The sequence below is a fragment of the Ceratosolen solmsi genome, unplaced genomic scaffold (genome assembly GCF_000503995.2).
Source record: "Ceratosolen solmsi marchali unplaced genomic scaffold, CerSol_1.0 scaffold13, whole genome shotgun sequence".
In the NCBI taxonomy this organism is placed as follows: Eukaryota; Metazoa; Arthropoda; class Insecta; order Hymenoptera; family Agaonidae; genus Ceratosolen; species Ceratosolen solmsi.
This window is the reverse complement of record NW_011948418.1, coordinates 10,566,430-10,584,602: the sequence shown is the minus strand read 5'-3', so window position 1 is coordinate 10,584,602 and position 18,173 is coordinate 10,566,430. Positions and strand designations below refer to the sequence as shown.

At 29.2% G+C, this 18,173-nt stretch overlaps 1 protein-coding gene across 7 annotated transcripts in view; it reads right to left on the bottom strand.

Moving 5' to 3' along the window:
* The window catches only part of trio (trio Rho guanine nucleotide exchange factor), a 110,930-nt gene that overhangs the window by 73,940 nt on the left and 18,817 nt on the right, over nt 1-18,173 (bottom strand). For 3 of the 7 annotated variants that reach the window (XM_011497199.1, XM_011497202.1, XM_011497204.1), the window contains 13 exons: nt 16,957-17,138; nt 15,515-15,854; nt 13,456-13,659; nt 12,510-12,794; nt 10,784-11,110; nt 9,284-9,451; nt 8,413-8,656; nt 7,612-7,865; nt 5,913-6,214; nt 5,360-5,606; nt 4,711-4,902; nt 4,070-4,333; nt 2,946-3,302 (listed from right to left, as the gene is read on the bottom strand). In XM_011497199.1, coding sequence (XP_011495501.1) covers nt 2,946-3,302; nt 4,070-4,333; nt 4,711-4,902; nt 5,360-5,606; nt 5,913-6,214; nt 7,612-7,865; nt 8,413-8,656; nt 9,284-9,451; nt 10,784-11,110; nt 12,510-12,794; nt 13,456-13,659; nt 15,515-15,854; nt 16,957-17,138 — 3,366 coding nt within the window. The remainder of the gene's footprint in view (nt 1-2,945; nt 3,303-4,069; nt 4,334-4,710; nt 4,903-5,359; nt 5,607-5,912; nt 6,215-7,611; nt 7,866-8,412; nt 8,657-9,283; nt 9,452-10,783; nt 11,111-12,509; nt 12,795-13,455; nt 13,660-15,514; nt 15,855-16,956; nt 17,139-18,173) is intronic. The other 4 variants (XM_011497200.1, XM_011497203.1, XM_011497205.1 and 1 more) reach the window with 3 other exon arrangements.

The following is an 18,173-nucleotide window of genomic DNA, read 5'->3' as shown; positions in this document are numbered from 1 at the left end:
GAATTGTGGTTACGCGCAAGCTTGCATTAACTATTGTGGGAACTGCATCGTCGATGACCGTTGTAGGCACTATGTACGTACAACGAGTTTCCAAGGGGTCCGATAACATTCGACATTATTTGTCGATAAAATATCGCAACGGATAATGATTACATAGTCCTAATTTATCGGACAAGTACCCGTCAAACTATTTCACCCACAAAATAGTAGAAGGGTATGACGGACTACTACCTACCGGCACTTTTAAGCTCGCCTTTATTTCTTCGATTTCCTTCGACTTGAATTTCCAGTGTACCCGCCCTCACATATCACTGAAATATTGTGTACGGAAACAGCTACATTATTATTACTATCGCGAGATAACGTCTCACGTTCGCTGTAAATATGATGACTTGCTAGTATCCGAATTGATCGAGGCAGACAAATGATTGACCTGAGAATCAATGTGAGAACGTAGAACTGAACTACCGAGACATTTCCTGGTCGGATCTTCCTATTTCCGAACTAAGGAACTAATCATTTCTCTTTCAATCATATGTGACCCTCACTCAAAGCTCCGCGGTGCATCTCATTTAAATCTTGTTCTTTTAGCGTCAGTGTAAAACCCTTTACGCAATTCAATTTTTAACTCGGATTAACGATCTCCCATGTATATTGCATTAACGTTACAGTGATGTATATGGGACATTAAGATAATTCAGTTTTAGCTAAATTATACGAAACCCTAAAAAAAAATTCCCACATACTTCGGCTTTCATCAATTATTTGTTATACATTTAAAAATATTCATACTTGTATTTATCGAGAAATTTTTTTTTATTTGCCTAATAATACACAGTAATTGAAGAAATAAAAGAATTGGTAGCATTTTTAGAAATCATTGTTTCAATAAATATTAAGAATTCGTTAAAGAAAACTAATTATAACTATATCGGATAAATATAATGAATTATTTCGTGATCAATAGTTTAGAGCAAATTATTCAATCACATATTTTCAAATTATTCAATTCAAATTTTTTTAATGCATTAATAACAAATTTCTTAATGCAAACAATGTTTTATACGACTGATCTTGAAGGACATAAGAACAATATTTCATAAATTAATATAAATAAATACATGTATATTATGTGATGTAAAATTACAATGAAAAGCATATCTTCGAATATATTATCAATGACAATGTATTAATACTATTTTTGTATCAGTATTTGTATGCAAACTGGGTAATTTTAATATCAATCCTGTCTTTATTTATTGCCATAAATTGACGTATATTACATTTAACTTACATTTAGCAAGATAATTATCTTTTAATACAGTTTTTGGAATGAAGTATCTGTCGTTTTTCAAGAATGAACAAAAATACAGGCTACTGTTTTTTTTTTAATCGATAATAATTGGTTGTTAGTGAAAATTACTGCATAAATAAACTAAATATATGATATTATTAATATGCATTAAGTAATTAAAATTTGTAAAGCTAATGGTAATATCGAAATTATGGAGTAGATGCATACACAAATGCCTTTTTAATGACAACACACACGCATATGCCCGCACGTGCGCATACATCAATAATCATTTTAAACCATTCTTAACCCAAGAGAAATTATCGTCTTTATCCAGATTCAATTATTTTATTTTATCAATTTATTATTACTGATCCAATCGGTTCTAATGTAACAAGCAAATTGTAGCCTCTTGGATATCGTTATTATTTATTTAGTAGAAGACAAAACAAGAGGTATTATCAAGCATGTTTTATTTCTTTTTTAAATACTACTATCTCATAACAAATACATAAAAATGCTAAAATATAAGCGTTGTATAGATCTTTCCAAGTATTATTTTAATTTTCTGTTGATTATAGTCGATTGCTTCATTTATGTAGATTTGTGACGAACTATTGTTATTAATGTTTATCCGATTTTATCTATAATGTACTTGTTTAAAATTCAACTATTTCTATTCCTAGTTTAATTAAATATAAAAATATATTTAAAACATTAAAATAACTAAGAAAATTATATAGTTGTGTAGAATAAATTATGTAACGTAATACTGTACTAAAGAATGATGATTATTAATTATTTTGGATATTGTGAAATGAAAAATCACCATTAAAATACATAGATAAAAATTAAATTAATTGACAGATCAATAATGAAGTTACCATAAAACATAGAACATTAGTGGTTTGTTATATATACCATAAAATAAGATATATTAGTCGTACGTTAAATGAACATTATGAATAAAATATAAAGAATTTTCAAATATAAAGGATTGTTGATAACATTTAATTATCTTAATATTATTATGTGCATGATACATTGGACTAACTTTGTATATATAGGATTTCATTAAAAAATTGAAGATTATAAAATATAAAATCATAATAATTAAATCTTCTACAGTTTACTCGTGATAAATTTAAGATGAAACTTTGCAAGCTAATTTAACGATTTCAATTATTTGAAACCATTACCGTAACTTTTCTCCTTTAATAAGGAAGAATAATTTTTTCCAGAATATTTTTTTTTTCTAATTTCACGAAAGGAACAATTAGTTAAAATTCATATTATTATGCAAATTTCATTGCAACATTAAAATAATATGGCAAGAATAATTTAAATAGATGTTGGATTCACAATATTTATCAAAAATTTTACTTAATATATAAACATTTGATAAAATATTCTACAGGAATAGATAATAAAATTAGTAAAAAAATAATAACTTTCTTGAATTTCAACATAATCTGTTCCAGATAAAACAAGCAATTATTTTAATTGTAAATAATATAAAAATTGAATATAAGAAGAATTTCAATTTTTAGAAAATTAAATTTTCAGCAACTCGGTAACTATTGTTCAAATATTTTTTCGTAAATACTGCATTTCTAATTTATTCTAATTAGAAAATATTGAAAATCCTTACCTTATCAGAATCGGTAGTATTTGTAGATCCGAAGGACGCAAGTGAATTTCTATCCAGATTTTCTACACTATCGTCGAGCGAAGCACACTCCTCGAGATCCCTACTTGACCGTTGACTCGAGCTCTTCTTCGCCGGGCTCTTGGGCATGCTCAGACTAAAGTACGTCTCTTGAATAACTTCACGAAGTCGTTTCACCCATAGCTGCTTCGACTCTAAGGAGTTAGAGCGCAAAACGACACGTGTATCGCTCGTCGGCGCTCTGCCCGTCCAAACCGCAAATTTGCATTCATCACCTTCGATGTGCTCTGTTACACCGAGCTCTGATGTCATTAAGCGACTTTTATATATGTACTTCACCTACAATACATGAAAATATTTCCAATTGAACACTTCAGTAGTCATAGTATATTGTACTATTTTCGCGTACACAATGATTTAATTATAAACCATTCTTCTTTATCTAGATTGTATTATACATTATAAATTGACAAGAAATACATTATTTGAAAGCAAATTTATTTATTGAATGTTACGTCGATTTTTACAATTAAAATATTTAAATTTAATTAAGAATTCATACACTTCTCGTTTATAAATAAATAATGAATGCTACAAAAAAATGAATCGAATACAAAACAAAAATGAAGATATACTTATTTTAGAAAATAACTAATAATAAAAATAAATTGTGATATAAATGAATATATAAAAAACATCAACGTTTAATATTTCAGAGACATAAATTCCAAGGTGAAAATTCTGAATTGATAAATGAAGAAATAATCGGGAATATGTTATCACCAGTAAATCTGCCTTCATAGATATACAATTGATAAAGAAGGTATTACGACATTCAATTCACTGTATTTATTTATTAACAATAAAAATATATTAATTGTAGCTTTCACTGTATATCAGAACATAATACAGAATAATAAATATACAGTTGTTAAACATTTTAAATCATACTTTGAACTAGATTTGATTAAATAGATTTCCAATGCAAAACTGATTTTGCAAAATTGAAAAACAGATCTATATAAAAACGTTGAACTATTTCATATATTCTGTTAAATTAGTAAATTTTTATGAAGATATGAATTAAAAAAAAGAAAAATACAAACTTTGCCAGCAGAATCCTTAACTTCTTTACTGAAGAGTAAATACAGCTCGAAAAGGAAAATGTGTCTCTCTCTACCTTTTCTTATTAATTGCTTGGGATCCCAAACTGTGAAAGGATCCTGTAAAACTACATCACCAAGTGTATCTATTCTGACATCACAGCCTTCTAACATACTCAAATGTAAGGCATCGTTTGCTTTTTTAGGCACATTCAGCATAACTTCCAGACCATCTTTGATTTCTCCTTGACCTTCCTGGCAACAGGCCTAAGCAAATAAATATTAATATTAAAAATATTTTATTAAGAATTTTAAAACAACACTGGATTCTAATAATATTGAGTCAATTTTTCAAAAAATTTCATGAGTTTTTTAGATAAATTAGTTTAAAAATTTTGTATTCAAAAATTTTTTTCAAAATTTTATTTACTAGATAATAATTCCTTTTTATTTGAAATTGCTTAAGAAAAAATATATATATTTATTTTCAATTTTCGTCGAAATATTTATATTTATTATATACAAATATTATAATATGGTATATTTGTATATAATAGGCATTATATACAAATATTTTAATTAATGCATTAACATATTAATACATCAAATTTGCCTTAAAAACTTATTGATCAAGAATTACGTACCTGTAGGTCTTTAAGTAAAAGCTGATATTTTGTAATTCTCTGCACAGGTTTAATTAAATAAGCTGCGATTGGATGCTCAACTCTGTGTCTTCTTTGTAAATCTTCAAACCATGTACCGCTATGTGTAACTAACAACTGATTGCTTTCTGGTTTATTTTTGCAGTACGTAACGTACATATCAAATTTAGCGGCCTAAAATATTGAAAGTCAAAAGTTAAAAAAAATATATATTATTAAACCCTCATTCATTGTATATACACACACACACACATATATATATATATATATATATACACATATACATATACATATATATAATTATTTTATACTATTTAATTTCTTAAAATTTAAAATACTAAATTGTAAATACGATTATTTTATATTAATTGAAATTAAGATCCTTAAATGGAAAATATATCAATCAATAATTATAACAACTGAGGCTCATGAAGACAAACATTATATTTTTTAATAAATCATAAATTAAAAGCGTCTCGACCATTTTAGATAACTAAAGTCATCTGATTTTTTAAAAATATCTATTCTTGCAAGTCGATTATAATTAGTTATGATTCTTTATGTAATTAATTGCAATATATTTGATTTCATATTTGTTTTGAAATAAAATATTATAATATCGATAAATTACCCATGTAACAAAACAATGACCGACATCTTCTGGCATTGTCTCGTATTTTTCTAATTCACGAAGAAAAATGTCACAATGAAACCGATGAATTTCTTCCATGTTGCTAAATATGATTGATTCACGACCTTGAAGACCTTGAGGTACATTATTTTTACCTTGTCTCGTTTCATCAAGAAAACATTTGATGCAAGTTTCTAAATCCTTAACATAAGTTCTTTCCGTTTGCAACAGTTCAGCCATTATAAACCTGCAAAACAAATATATCTGGTATTATTGTAAGAATATTTATTTTGTATTAGCATTCAAAATTTTCAAACATTCTTTCGAACAGAATATATTAAATAGGGATAAAATGCTTTATTAGTAAAAAATAATTGTAACATCTGAAAAAACTCATTATCAATTGATTTCTAAACTTTATATATAAACCTGGTTTAGAGGATATTTATTTTCCTATATATAATTGCACGATAAGGATTTAAAGAACAATCTAAGTGTAAATACAAAATAACGTTAAACAGATATTTAGTGTAGAAAAATATTGAAAACTTACTCTTTCCGTCTAGCAGATCTACGTTTTTCTTCATTCAGCTCTTTTATATCTTTTCCCTTGATTTTCTCTTCTAAAAGCGGATCGGAATTCCTATCGATTGTTATTTCCTTCGGTCCTTCATCCGACTGTATTCCAAGATCATCCTCTATTGTCGCTTTATAACAGTCGAGTCGCATACTAAAGTCCTTGTATCTCTGGTCCACTTCAGCAACCGACTGTTTAATTGCTGTTGCATGAGCATGGCCTTTTTCCACAAGATTATCGGCCAATTGAATTAAAAGTTTGACTCTTTCACGAGTTTCCTGAAAAATAGTAATAATATCTATAAATAAAAATGTTACTGAATAATATTATAGCATTTATAAAAATGTTTGAATTAAATATTATAAGGAACAATAAAATATTACTTTCATGTGTAATGCAAAAATTCATTATAGTTGTAGTAAATAGAATAATACATTTATGAAGATGTATTGTATTATACCGAATTAATTATTAAATAAGTCATTTTAAATACTCTAAAATTAATATAATCTTCAAGACGATAATATTAAACTTACTGACATAATTGGAATCAATGTTGGAAATCCCCATTATTATTATATTAATATATATATAAGGAATATATTAGCATTTATGTTTATTTATTAGTTTGTTTGAAATATAAAAATACATTAATAATATTTTCTAAATATAAAAACGTAAATATAAACTCATATTTTACTAATTACGACGAGTCACTTTAAAAAATAATGAAATGAAATATTCCACGGATGAAAAATGATTAGTTTCATTTTTGCCTGCAACGATAGCGATTAACCACCAAAAATTAACAATCTGAAAATTTCAAGAATAGAGTGTGGTGCAACAATGTCACATCATAAGAGAGGGAAAGCGAGAGAGAGAGAGAGAGAGAGAGAGAGAGAGAGAGAGAGAAGAAGTAATAATGCTTCTTCCAAAAAAGATTGCTTGTTTCAACGATTTGGCAGAGATTTCAATATGATTCTAACATTTGTGCCAGCTCTCGCGTTACTAAAATAAAACACTGCTGCACCATTCTCGTTCTATTTATTTTGCAGAGATTACAGGCATAATTGTGTTAAACATTTTAAAATTATTTTATAAATAAAAAATATTTTGATTTCAATCAAATTTAATCTATATATTAAAATTAAAAATAAGAATACTTCTATGTTTGTATTTTTAATTTTTATTTTAATTCAAATTTGCTTCCATTTCATATAAATTTAATATAGTTTATTCCACATTTAATAAAAGAATATAAAACCCTAGAAAAATTCTATTAAATTTCGACTCGTAAAATGAATATACTAAATTTTTTATATAAGTATTCTTCTTAAACGATTTTACAGTAAAATTCAAGTTGATTAAAGTTAAATTCGACAATTACTTTTTTATATTCGCTTATCAATTCATCACTCTAAGAAGAACTAAATGATAAATAAAATAAAACCTCGCTTATAAATATAAAGTCAAATTGTTAACATTTACTATACATTATAGATAAAATAATGGAATTTTATAAATAAAATTTTGTAGTACATATGAAATGAATAAAAGTCAAATATATATCTAGAAAATTGTTTTTGAAACATTGCAACATATTTCCAATTAAATCAACATTAACCCTAAATGAATTTATAGTTTTCATTAAAAATATTCAGTTATTTGTTCATACTCTCCGGCTATATGTCACCTTAGCTGCTCCCTTAAAATCATGTTCATGAAGTAATTGTTCATTCTCAGCGCGATTTCGACCCGCACTGGCGTGTGTAACAAGATAAAGTTCGCCGGTTTCACTGATCCACTCGAGAGCCTGTTTGGCACTACGTTCAAATAATACATACTGATGGCATTGGTCCAGCCGCTTTTTACGTTGAGTCCAGTATTCAAGGACTTTGTTCTCCTTACTCAGAAGTTCTTCCAGAATGCCTGTTAATTTATTATGTTGTTGATTGCCAAGTTATATGATAAATTGAATATTTTATTTTTTTATACAATGTATATTGTTGTTAAAAGTTTCAATTACTTAAGAAATAATTATATTAACATTGTGAAAACATTGTGTTCATAACTGTATATAAAATTAATTTTATATTAATAATGTAATATCCGATCGAATTATATTATTTTTGAAAACAAATATTAAACACTTGTGAAATCTGAAATGTCGTGATGAAACATTGAATTATATATAATACATTATGGAATTAAAATAATAAAAATGCTTGTTAATAGAACTTTTTTTGATTTTCCATTGCAGACAATTTACAGAATTAAACTTACTTAAATAAAAAACTATATGTATTATACAATATAATATTTTTTTAATGAATCATTTCTCGTTTAATGAAATATATTTCTATAAAAAGAAATTGCAACTAATTTTTAGTAGTCTAAATAGACAATTAAAATCTTTGAAATTTTTGAGAATAAGGAGTAAAGATAAGTATTTCGAAGGTGATGCAATTATACTAACTTTTGACTTTATTTTCGGAAGTAGCACCAGTGATCTGATAACTGTAAAACTGTAAGCTACGATTGGTGTACTTGAGGAATGTCTCCGCTGTCCGCCTCACCAAAGTGCACGCTTTAAGGAATGCCTCCTTCTGTTCCTGATGTTTGCTCACTAACGTTGGTACTTGACTTGCTTTTTCGCCACCCATACACCAGTCCTCATCGCGCTTGTACTCACGCTCGAGGCTGTCCAGAACCGAACGCACCTGAACAATTCACAAACGTATTAAATAATACTCATAAATTATCTCAAATGTGATTGTAAAAATTACTGTGCGATACATAAATACAGTTTATATAATAAATTTCAATGGATTGCAATAAAAATTGTACATAATACGCTTAAAATAATAAACAAGAAGATAAATGACGCAATTAACAAAAGTATACGTTCGGCTACATCAATATGCAACAACAATAATAGAATTACGTGTACAATGCGTTTATGTATTTCAATTTATAGCATTACAAAGTCTGTTGTATCTTTCGATGAATACTAATAGCTCATTGATTTCAGTTAGATTTATATTTATAAATAAAATAAAATAAAAATCATAAATACTAACAATTAACTTTAATAAAATTGTACAAACCGTATTTACGATATTAATCGTACTAGTTAATTTAAGAAGAAATCTTTTTTTTTTGTTTTTTTTTTGTTTTGTTTTGTTTTTTATTTTAAATGAAAAACATATACACCAACTCAAAATATTAAAAAATCGAGGACATCGAGCTTTCCCGAGATAAATCGCTGAATGGTATATCGTAGTGTGTTTCACACAAGAGTTGCTCTGCTCTATAAAAACGTGCAATAAAAAAAAGTGCTCTCTCACCTGTTCCGCTGTCTTGTAAAAGTTTATGCTTGCGGTAACGAGCTTATGCCTCTCTTCCGCGCACGTCACCAACTGCTGCCACCTCTTCGTCACGTCTTCAGCTACGTCACGTATGCTCTTCGGGTCGTAGTGGTTGGCGCTCACCAGTGCGTCCGCTCTGTGCTTCACCTATAAACCCAGCACAATGCATTTGTATAAAACCTAGTTAGTTGGAGCGAAAGTTTTTATACCAATGTATAACGATAATAGCCAATGGATTCGTAAAGTATTAGACTTTCTGATAAGGAAATGAAGAGAAGGAAATTTTGAACGAGAATAGCGAATCGTCTATATATTTATCGTTGTTGTATCGCATGGCACGTATCAAAATATTTTAAATAACCGTTAAGAAAAATATATCTTCTGAAATTATAGAATCACTGCAGGGAAATATAATAAATATTTACATTATTATAAATTAATTAATTATTCTTTTAACCGTTTACAAGATTAAAAAAAGAAAGAAGGTTTTACTATTCTCGAATTCATAAGATAGCGTCAAGGCTCAAAGACCACGTAGAACTTAAATTTAAGGTTTCCTGTCTCTACAGTTCAGTTACCATCTTGTCTTTACTTTAAATGACAGACGCATAATCTCATATCATTGTTAGCTTTTCTTTGTCGGTTATAGACCGGGATTTACGGAACCATTCCCAAAACCACCTCTAATATTATTTATGAAAATACAGATACCAGATAAAAATATTAAGAATATGATTCATTGAAAATGATCTATTCAGATTTTAATAAATTATATGTATTATGCTTAAATATAGTTAAATATAGTAAAGTATAAACATTAATTTTTTATTTTAAAACTATCCGCTCTGTTTGTTTTCTTCCTATTATTTTTATAATTTTCATTGCAGAAAAAAACAAACATTTCTAAATATTAAATACTCTTTATCTATTATCTTATTTTTATATTCACATTTTATCATTATACATTAAAGAATAGCGTTTTTTATATTCCATTAAGTGCATAAATTAAATTTCGGATAAAAGAATTTTTTCAATTATTAAAAAATTTAAATATTTTTATTATATTTGCAATACTTATATTAAAAATATTTTGATTGTAAGCATTTTGAATGTAGAAACATCGATAACATACCATATTTTTAAGTACAACGTAAAAAATAAGCTAAATTAAATATTGGTTTCAAATAAACTCTTTCTCTCTCTCTCTCTCTCTCTCTCTGTGCACGCGCGCACGAATGAACTAAAATCTATGAAACCGTAGCGATAGTATTTTCAGTTTTTTTTTTTAAAGATCTTTCATCGCATTGTAAATAAAAATACATTACTTTCCCTTTTAATTTAAATTGAAAGCATAAAACTGATTAATGTTACTGAGTTGCGTTAGCAATTATGATTAAACATTGAAATAATAAGCTTGAAGAATGATTTTGATAATAAAAATAGATGAAAAAAAGAATTCTAACTGACATATGAACGAACCTGCACGGCTGACGTATGGGTTTTCTCAATTGCAACTTGAAACTGCTCGTGTTCGTGTCTCAATTGCTCGGCGTCTTGGAGATTTTCCGGTATACGCAACGAAGCCAGTAGCATCGTCTCACCATTCCTGATCCAATTGGCGACATGTGTCGCATCCTGCTGCAGCTGCACCAACTGGGCCGATTGCTCGAGTCGTACACGTCTCATCTCCGCCAGATCTTCCGCATCCATCTCGCGTTCATTTAAAAACTCCAAGAGAATCTGAACGCGATTCGACGCCGTATGCTGACCGTCGGCCATAATGCAAACCCCCGCCTGATCGAGAACCTGCATTCGGTAAAAGAAATTCCTTTTTAACAAATATGAATACATAATTAACCTGTTTAATGAATGTATACGTTTTTTAATGCCATAAAAATCAGCGACATTATTCCTTATCGAATTAATAAGAGGTTTAATAGGTGCGATGATTACAATATCATGTAAAGTCATACTATTAAATACATACAGTGCAATATGGATACATTCTTTTCTTTTTGATTATTTTATTAATACGATATAATTTAAAAATAAAATTTTAATTATAAAACAGTTAATTTTTCAATAAATATTGGAAACAACAACAACAATAAGTATAAATAAGTAGTATGCTAGACATTAATCATTGTAGAAATATATAAAATCGCTTGGAAAATATAATCAATCATTTTCTTTTATCATCCTGGATATTATATTTTAACACATCGATTAATTATATAATGATTTAATACATACACTCACAATATATTTTATTCGCGATACAGCTTTTAAATATATTAATATTTTAATATAATTTTTTAAATTATAATGAAATATTACGTGCATTGAATATATGCGGCCCTGGCGCAATAAATTTTGCTTCTGCCTCTTGTATTTACCTCTGCCGTTTTCATAAAGTCCACGCTGCTGTTCGAAAGGCGTTTTTGACTTATTCGTAATGCACGCGACGGCTGTGTACAACAAGTATGACGACGGCGCATACAAGATAAAGATTGCGTCGACAATAAAAATTAAAGAAAAATTGAGAAAAGAGAGAAATGAATGTGACTAATGTACTTTAATTTTTCTAAAAATTGTAAATTGGGAAAAAATGTAGAAGCCGGAGAGAGATAAGTGAACCATGCCCGCCACTTTCAAGTGTCTAAAAACGTCGCAGAAAATAACGTCGTATTTGCCCCATCCTATGCGTCATACACTTTCTTCTCTTTCTCGAGCCAGATTACTTAAATTTCATCCAGAACTTTAGGTATACCGAATCTAATGAAACCATACGAACGTACAAGGAGCAGTCGGGGATTGTCATGGGATTTAAAAAATCTTGACAGGTGTAGGTACCTTTCTAAAACTGAACTTCTAAACATTCATAACCACATTGGAAAATATGAAAATACATGGTAGTGCTTATCAAGCTTACTTCTCGCTACAACAATACGCAACAAATTCTGCAATTATCTACGTTCTATTAAATAGGCGACGCATATAAAAACGGCAAAAATACATTGATAGATGTATTCTCCAATAAAGTTTCTCATATAGAATTCTTCTCATTTTATAGAATGATGAAAATTCTTAAATCCGGTATAAAGTTTGCATTTCCAAGCTTATAAAATATATTCGTCATTTAATTATTTAATTCGTATTGAACAGTGAGCTGAAATTAAAGGATCAAATGGGCATTATGACAAACCTGTGCGAGCTCTTGGCCCTGTTGTAGCACCTGGAATGCCGTGTTCTGCATCTGAGCAACCCCATCATTATGAACACGAAGAAGCTGTTCTGGCGAACCTTCCCGTGGTGGATTCTGCAATTCTTGTGCCCACATTTCCAGCTCTCCGCTTGCTTCCAGGGCGTCACGTTCGAATACTCTCAATCGTAGGCACAGCTCGAGGCGAAGTTTACGCGTCGCCCACAGGTCCTCAAGCTCCTGACGCAACCCTGATAGTCTATCGAGAGCCGCTTCTACCGCTGCAATCTACGAGTTGAGAAGAAGCTCAATTTCTGAAGCTACTATACCGGTGTTTATTTTCTCAACTATTTAAAATAATGCATGGATATCAAGTTTATTTTTAATCGATGCATCTCATTTATGTATTTAAAAATAAATTATTTACCTCGAAATAACTATTATCATTATAATGCACAAAAGTATTTATTGAAAGGCGAAAATAGAGAATCTTTATTTTTGGTCACTTTGATTATTTAGAAAATTGCATTTTTAAAGTTCAATCGATATTTTTCAATTGTCATTTTATGAATAAGATTATATTAGCTTTTTTTTCTTCCTGTGTTTTTTCTTTTAATAATTGACACTAATAAATCTTGTAGTTTGCTTTCATAAACAAAAATAAGGTACACTGTAAAAGTCTTCCTCTACACTTTTTCATTTGGATTCATCCTAAGCTCCAAGTAGATTAAACTTTAAAATATCGAGAATAATCGGGCCAATGTTTCGATGATCAAAAGTTTATAAATTTCCCATATAAGAGCCCTATTGAAGGTATTAATTTTATTTTAATACCGTCGAGTGGTGATGTATTATTTGCTAATGGAAAACAAAGCTCGCAAGCGTAACAGCACAAACTGGCAACTTTAATTGAAAACGCGTACAGAATACGTAAACTTTGTGTACTTACGGAGCCGGTGGTGTCGGGCATTTCAGTGGAATCGCGCAACTCTTGCAACAGTGCTTCACCTTGGGCAATAGTCGAGGCACACGCTTCGAGGCAGGAAGTTCTATGTTGGGCACATTGTTCTAGGAGCCTTTCGGCCGTCTCCAGACTTTCCGCGACTTCATCCTGCTGCAGCTCCTGGCGGAGCTCATCGACCCAACCCGACAGCTGTGGAAGGAGACGAGAAGGCGTGAATGAAGTTGTAATGCGCAAAATTATGGCCGATGAATGAGAAGGAGATTTGTCAGTACTAAAGTATCAAGGGACGTGATTGCGCATGCAGACATTTATGTTTAAAACCATAAGCGATCCCATAAAAAATACGGAACGTTTTTCGGCGTGCGTTCTGCTTTTTTTCCAATATCAATTGATCCGCGTATTAAATTTAAAATCCAATAAGTAAGCAAGAAAATGATCGTCCGTGTAAACTTAATTAAAGAGATAGTACTAAGTAATGAATAAGAGATAGTAATAAGTAATGAATATAAATACTAAGTAATAAATCAATTATCAATTTGATAAATATCACAACCCATATAATGTCGTAATGTATAATTTAATAATTATGGATAGGTAATGCAATTGACTATTTTTATATTTATAAAGCGATAGACTGGTTTATTTTTACATAAGTTAGAGCACACATTTAAGCATTATGTTGTAATTGACAAATAATTATAAATCAATGATTAAGTTTCAACTATCGTGAACTTGTTGTTACACATAAATCGTAAATAAACATCGCAAATATAAATATTCATATTTGATACAAGAATTATTGATCATCAATTTTATCCTATATTACGTTTATAATTATTCGAAAGTGGTGAAATTAATAAATTCAATAATAAGAATTTCTAAATTATGCGAAATGAATAATGTCCTTTATTGAAAATACTAGAAAACATGTGAAACTAAATTCTTATAAATTATTTTCTTGTTTAAATATTTAGAAATAAACATGATATAAAAATACTATGCTTTAATTACATTTGTCGAGTTAAAACAAAATGAGTTTTTCTGAATGTTCCCCACTGGTAGGAAGATTGAACTTTTTCTTAATTAAAGACTCCTATACCTTTAGCGATAAAGTAGGTTTCATAAATTTCTTTTAAGAACGAAATGTTGTCTATACCGCAACATCCTTCATTCCATTATGCATGTTCTTATTGTAAACGTTAGAATATAAAGTAAAAAAAGTTACTAAAATTAATTAAAAATGTGCAATCATTGTATTTTATTGAATTAAATTAGCATATTGTAAATTGAATACGATTTATTAGCAAAGAAAGCGTTTAAGATTAAATTAAAATACAACTTTTAAAGGTATAATATTAATATTAATAATAACTATTAATATTAAAAAGGAATGTTTTAATTGTAAAATATTATTTAAAAATTTAAATCAAATTTAAATCAAAATTAATATTTATCCATATTATATAATTAATTATAATATATATATATATATATATATATATATATATATAATGTTATGTTTTAATTTCATATCCTTTGAATAAATGTAAAACAATTAAATCAATAACTTTATGTATTTTTATCTATCGCCGTTTCAGAGGAAATACCTCATTATATACACATATAGTCGACTACGAATCAAAATTTAGTCAAATAAGTCGATTTTAAATCACTATCGAGGGCATAATATTCAATAAAAATAAATTAATAAAGTGATGATACAACGATAAGACACATAATTATGCAATATTTATTGAGAAGAAGAAAGATATAAATATCATATGCAAAGTGTACTTTAAACCGTAAGATGTAGAATGAGCTTAATGTATCATATCTCCAATAAATTTTCCGTATTTTCAAATTTTTGATTAAAAAATATTAAAAGAATATCCCATATGTATAATCGCACTTGGTCCGTTTCATTCTTGATGTAATATTTTACAAAATACTTGATTCAATTATCGAATTCGAGCATTCGAACGTCCATAGATTTAAAGACTTTTCACCGATTCGCATAAATAACTTTTCGAAAACATATTCCTACCTCTTTCTCGTGTGTGTAAAAGACGACTGCGAGATCTAGCCTACGTCTGCGCTGCTCGACTCTCGCTGCAAAGCTACTGACGTGAGCCTCGAGTTCCTGGGCCACCGCGTATATCTCATCCGGGGCACATTCGCCCGTATGCGCGAGCTCCTCCGCCGCAGTCAACAACTTCGAGGCATTCGTGTAAGTATTCTGCGCAACGTTCTCAAAGTGCTCGTGACTCTTCTGATATACCCGAGCCTTTTGCAGATTACGACCGACCCCCGTGTTCTTACGGATGAAAACCTCACCGTGGTTCGTAAGCCAGTCCAACACCTGCTTGACGTCTTCTTGAAACAATCTGACGAGCAGCCACGAGGTGATAAGTAAAGTTTAAAAATACTCGAAAATCTTTAAAGATAAACAGGGCTCGAATAAACGCGATTCCTTAAAAATAATGTACTTCACAGTTTACAGTGAAAAAAATAAAATTAAAAAAACTTTATTGCATGAATTCTCGCGTATACATATATACATGACATGAATTTAAAATAAATTTTTCACATGAACGATAAAAGTTTCATAAAGAATATAATATAAAACGATTTTCTGAAACATTTCATATTAAACAATTACGTAATGCAAAGATTTTATGCATATACAAACGTATGATGAAAGTTACACAGAATTTCAGGCTGATATAAGTTATGCATCTAAAGGGGTCAAACTTGTATACAAAATTAACAAAATGAATGAGACTGTCACATTTTATCTATACAAATTCATAATATTAAATTCATACATTTTTATACACTCTTATATTAATTTTAAAGACAATAAAACAATTATACCCGGTAATCATTGAAATGTTCTCATAGAACTGTAATATCAATTACAATCTGGATAAAAGTTAATTAGAAAAGTTTATAATAAAATTGCTGAGAATCTATCTTATTTAAAATGCATATAGATATATGCATATTTTAGCTGAGAATCTATCTTATTTAAAATGCATATAGATATATGCATATTTTAGCTGAGAATCTATCTTATTTAAAATGCATATAGATATACAAAATATTTTTAGTTAATAAATTTATCTTATCTTTCCGTATTAGCATCACTTATAATTTTCCCAATGAACTATTTTGTCCTGTCCTATTTATCTTATCCAAAAAAACAAGCTTACGAATATCTATCTAACAACTCGAATCATTTTACCATTTCAATTTATTCATAACCGCGTACAATGCACCTGCTACTCCTCAATAAACAAAAAACACGTCCATTTGCTTCCTTATCTTACATACGTACAACACATTCTCTAGACAAATGATTTAAAAGTAATGTAATCACAACCGAGTGCTTGTGTAGTAGTAGCGTAACCACTACTCGCCGACGGACCTTTAAATGTACCAGTAGCGCATTAAATTCTTGTGTAATTCAATGCAATAATAACTCACCTCAGAGCCAGTCTCTGGTGCAGCTTGATCTTCCTCGCGTGCCAGCGAGCCTCGAGGGCCCGATGATGGCCCAGTATCTGGTGAATGACTGCGAGCACGTGCGAGGCGCCCTCACTGTAGTCCGCAGCTGGATTTCCACTCATCCCACCTCGTCCATCCATTCCGTGGCCGTCTTGACTCTGCTTTATTTATCGGTGCCGAGGGAAGACGCGTAAACACAACTCGGGTTAGTTTTATAGCGAGTATTTGTAAGTGTTTAATACCGTTCAATGGGCAATTTTAATATCCAATTATTTGGGTCCATCGGTAAAAGTCATTGGAAGTGCTGTTTTTTTTTTTTTTAATTTTAATTTTTATTTTTTCATTATGTTATGAACTATTGCTGATCACCTTTTATGTGTGAAAGATACTTATACCGATAGACCGATACTGTACTTTGAAAAACTTCCTTTTTGCTTGTCATTGTAGATTATGCAATTTCCTTTCATTTACTGAAAAATATTGCTCGTTTTGTTAAAATCATTTTGATATCGGTTTTTAATCTTTATGCAACTAAGCGTTGAATTCATCGTTTCTCTAATTTTATAATTTATATTTCTTTAATTCTGACTGAGATATTTTATTGAATTTTTTATACGAACAGTTCATACACACATATATTGTTACGTATAAGTTTAGGTATGTATTTTTTCACGTAGATTATAATTAAATTATTCATCGAGAGTTTAATTCAACATCCATTAATAATAAGATAATTGATTAAATCAATATTTCTTCGTTATAATGTTAGAGTAGAGAAATTAATTATAAATTGTACTTTTTGGAACGAGCGCGTGGTTAATGAAAGAAGGTAAAAATCCTTGCTTTAATGGAATCTTGGCCCTTTTGTAACTTCCATTATCAGTTCCCTTTATAGTGATCTTTTACTTCTTAGTAAGATGCAGTTGCGGATGTTTTGTCTAGATTCTATCCGGTGCGATGAACATGCTATCGTCGTGTATATAGTATACGTCACAATATATAGTTATATATTGTTTATTATTGAAAGATATTTGAACAAGTAGGAGCATATTTTTAAGTAAAAAAAAAAGTAAATATTAAATTAGACAACAGGAAAAATTCAAGAATTACGTAGGAACAATATTACCCTTACAAACGGTATATTGAAAAAAGAAAAAATTTTTTTTGTTTAATTCTCAATGTAACAAATGTCTACC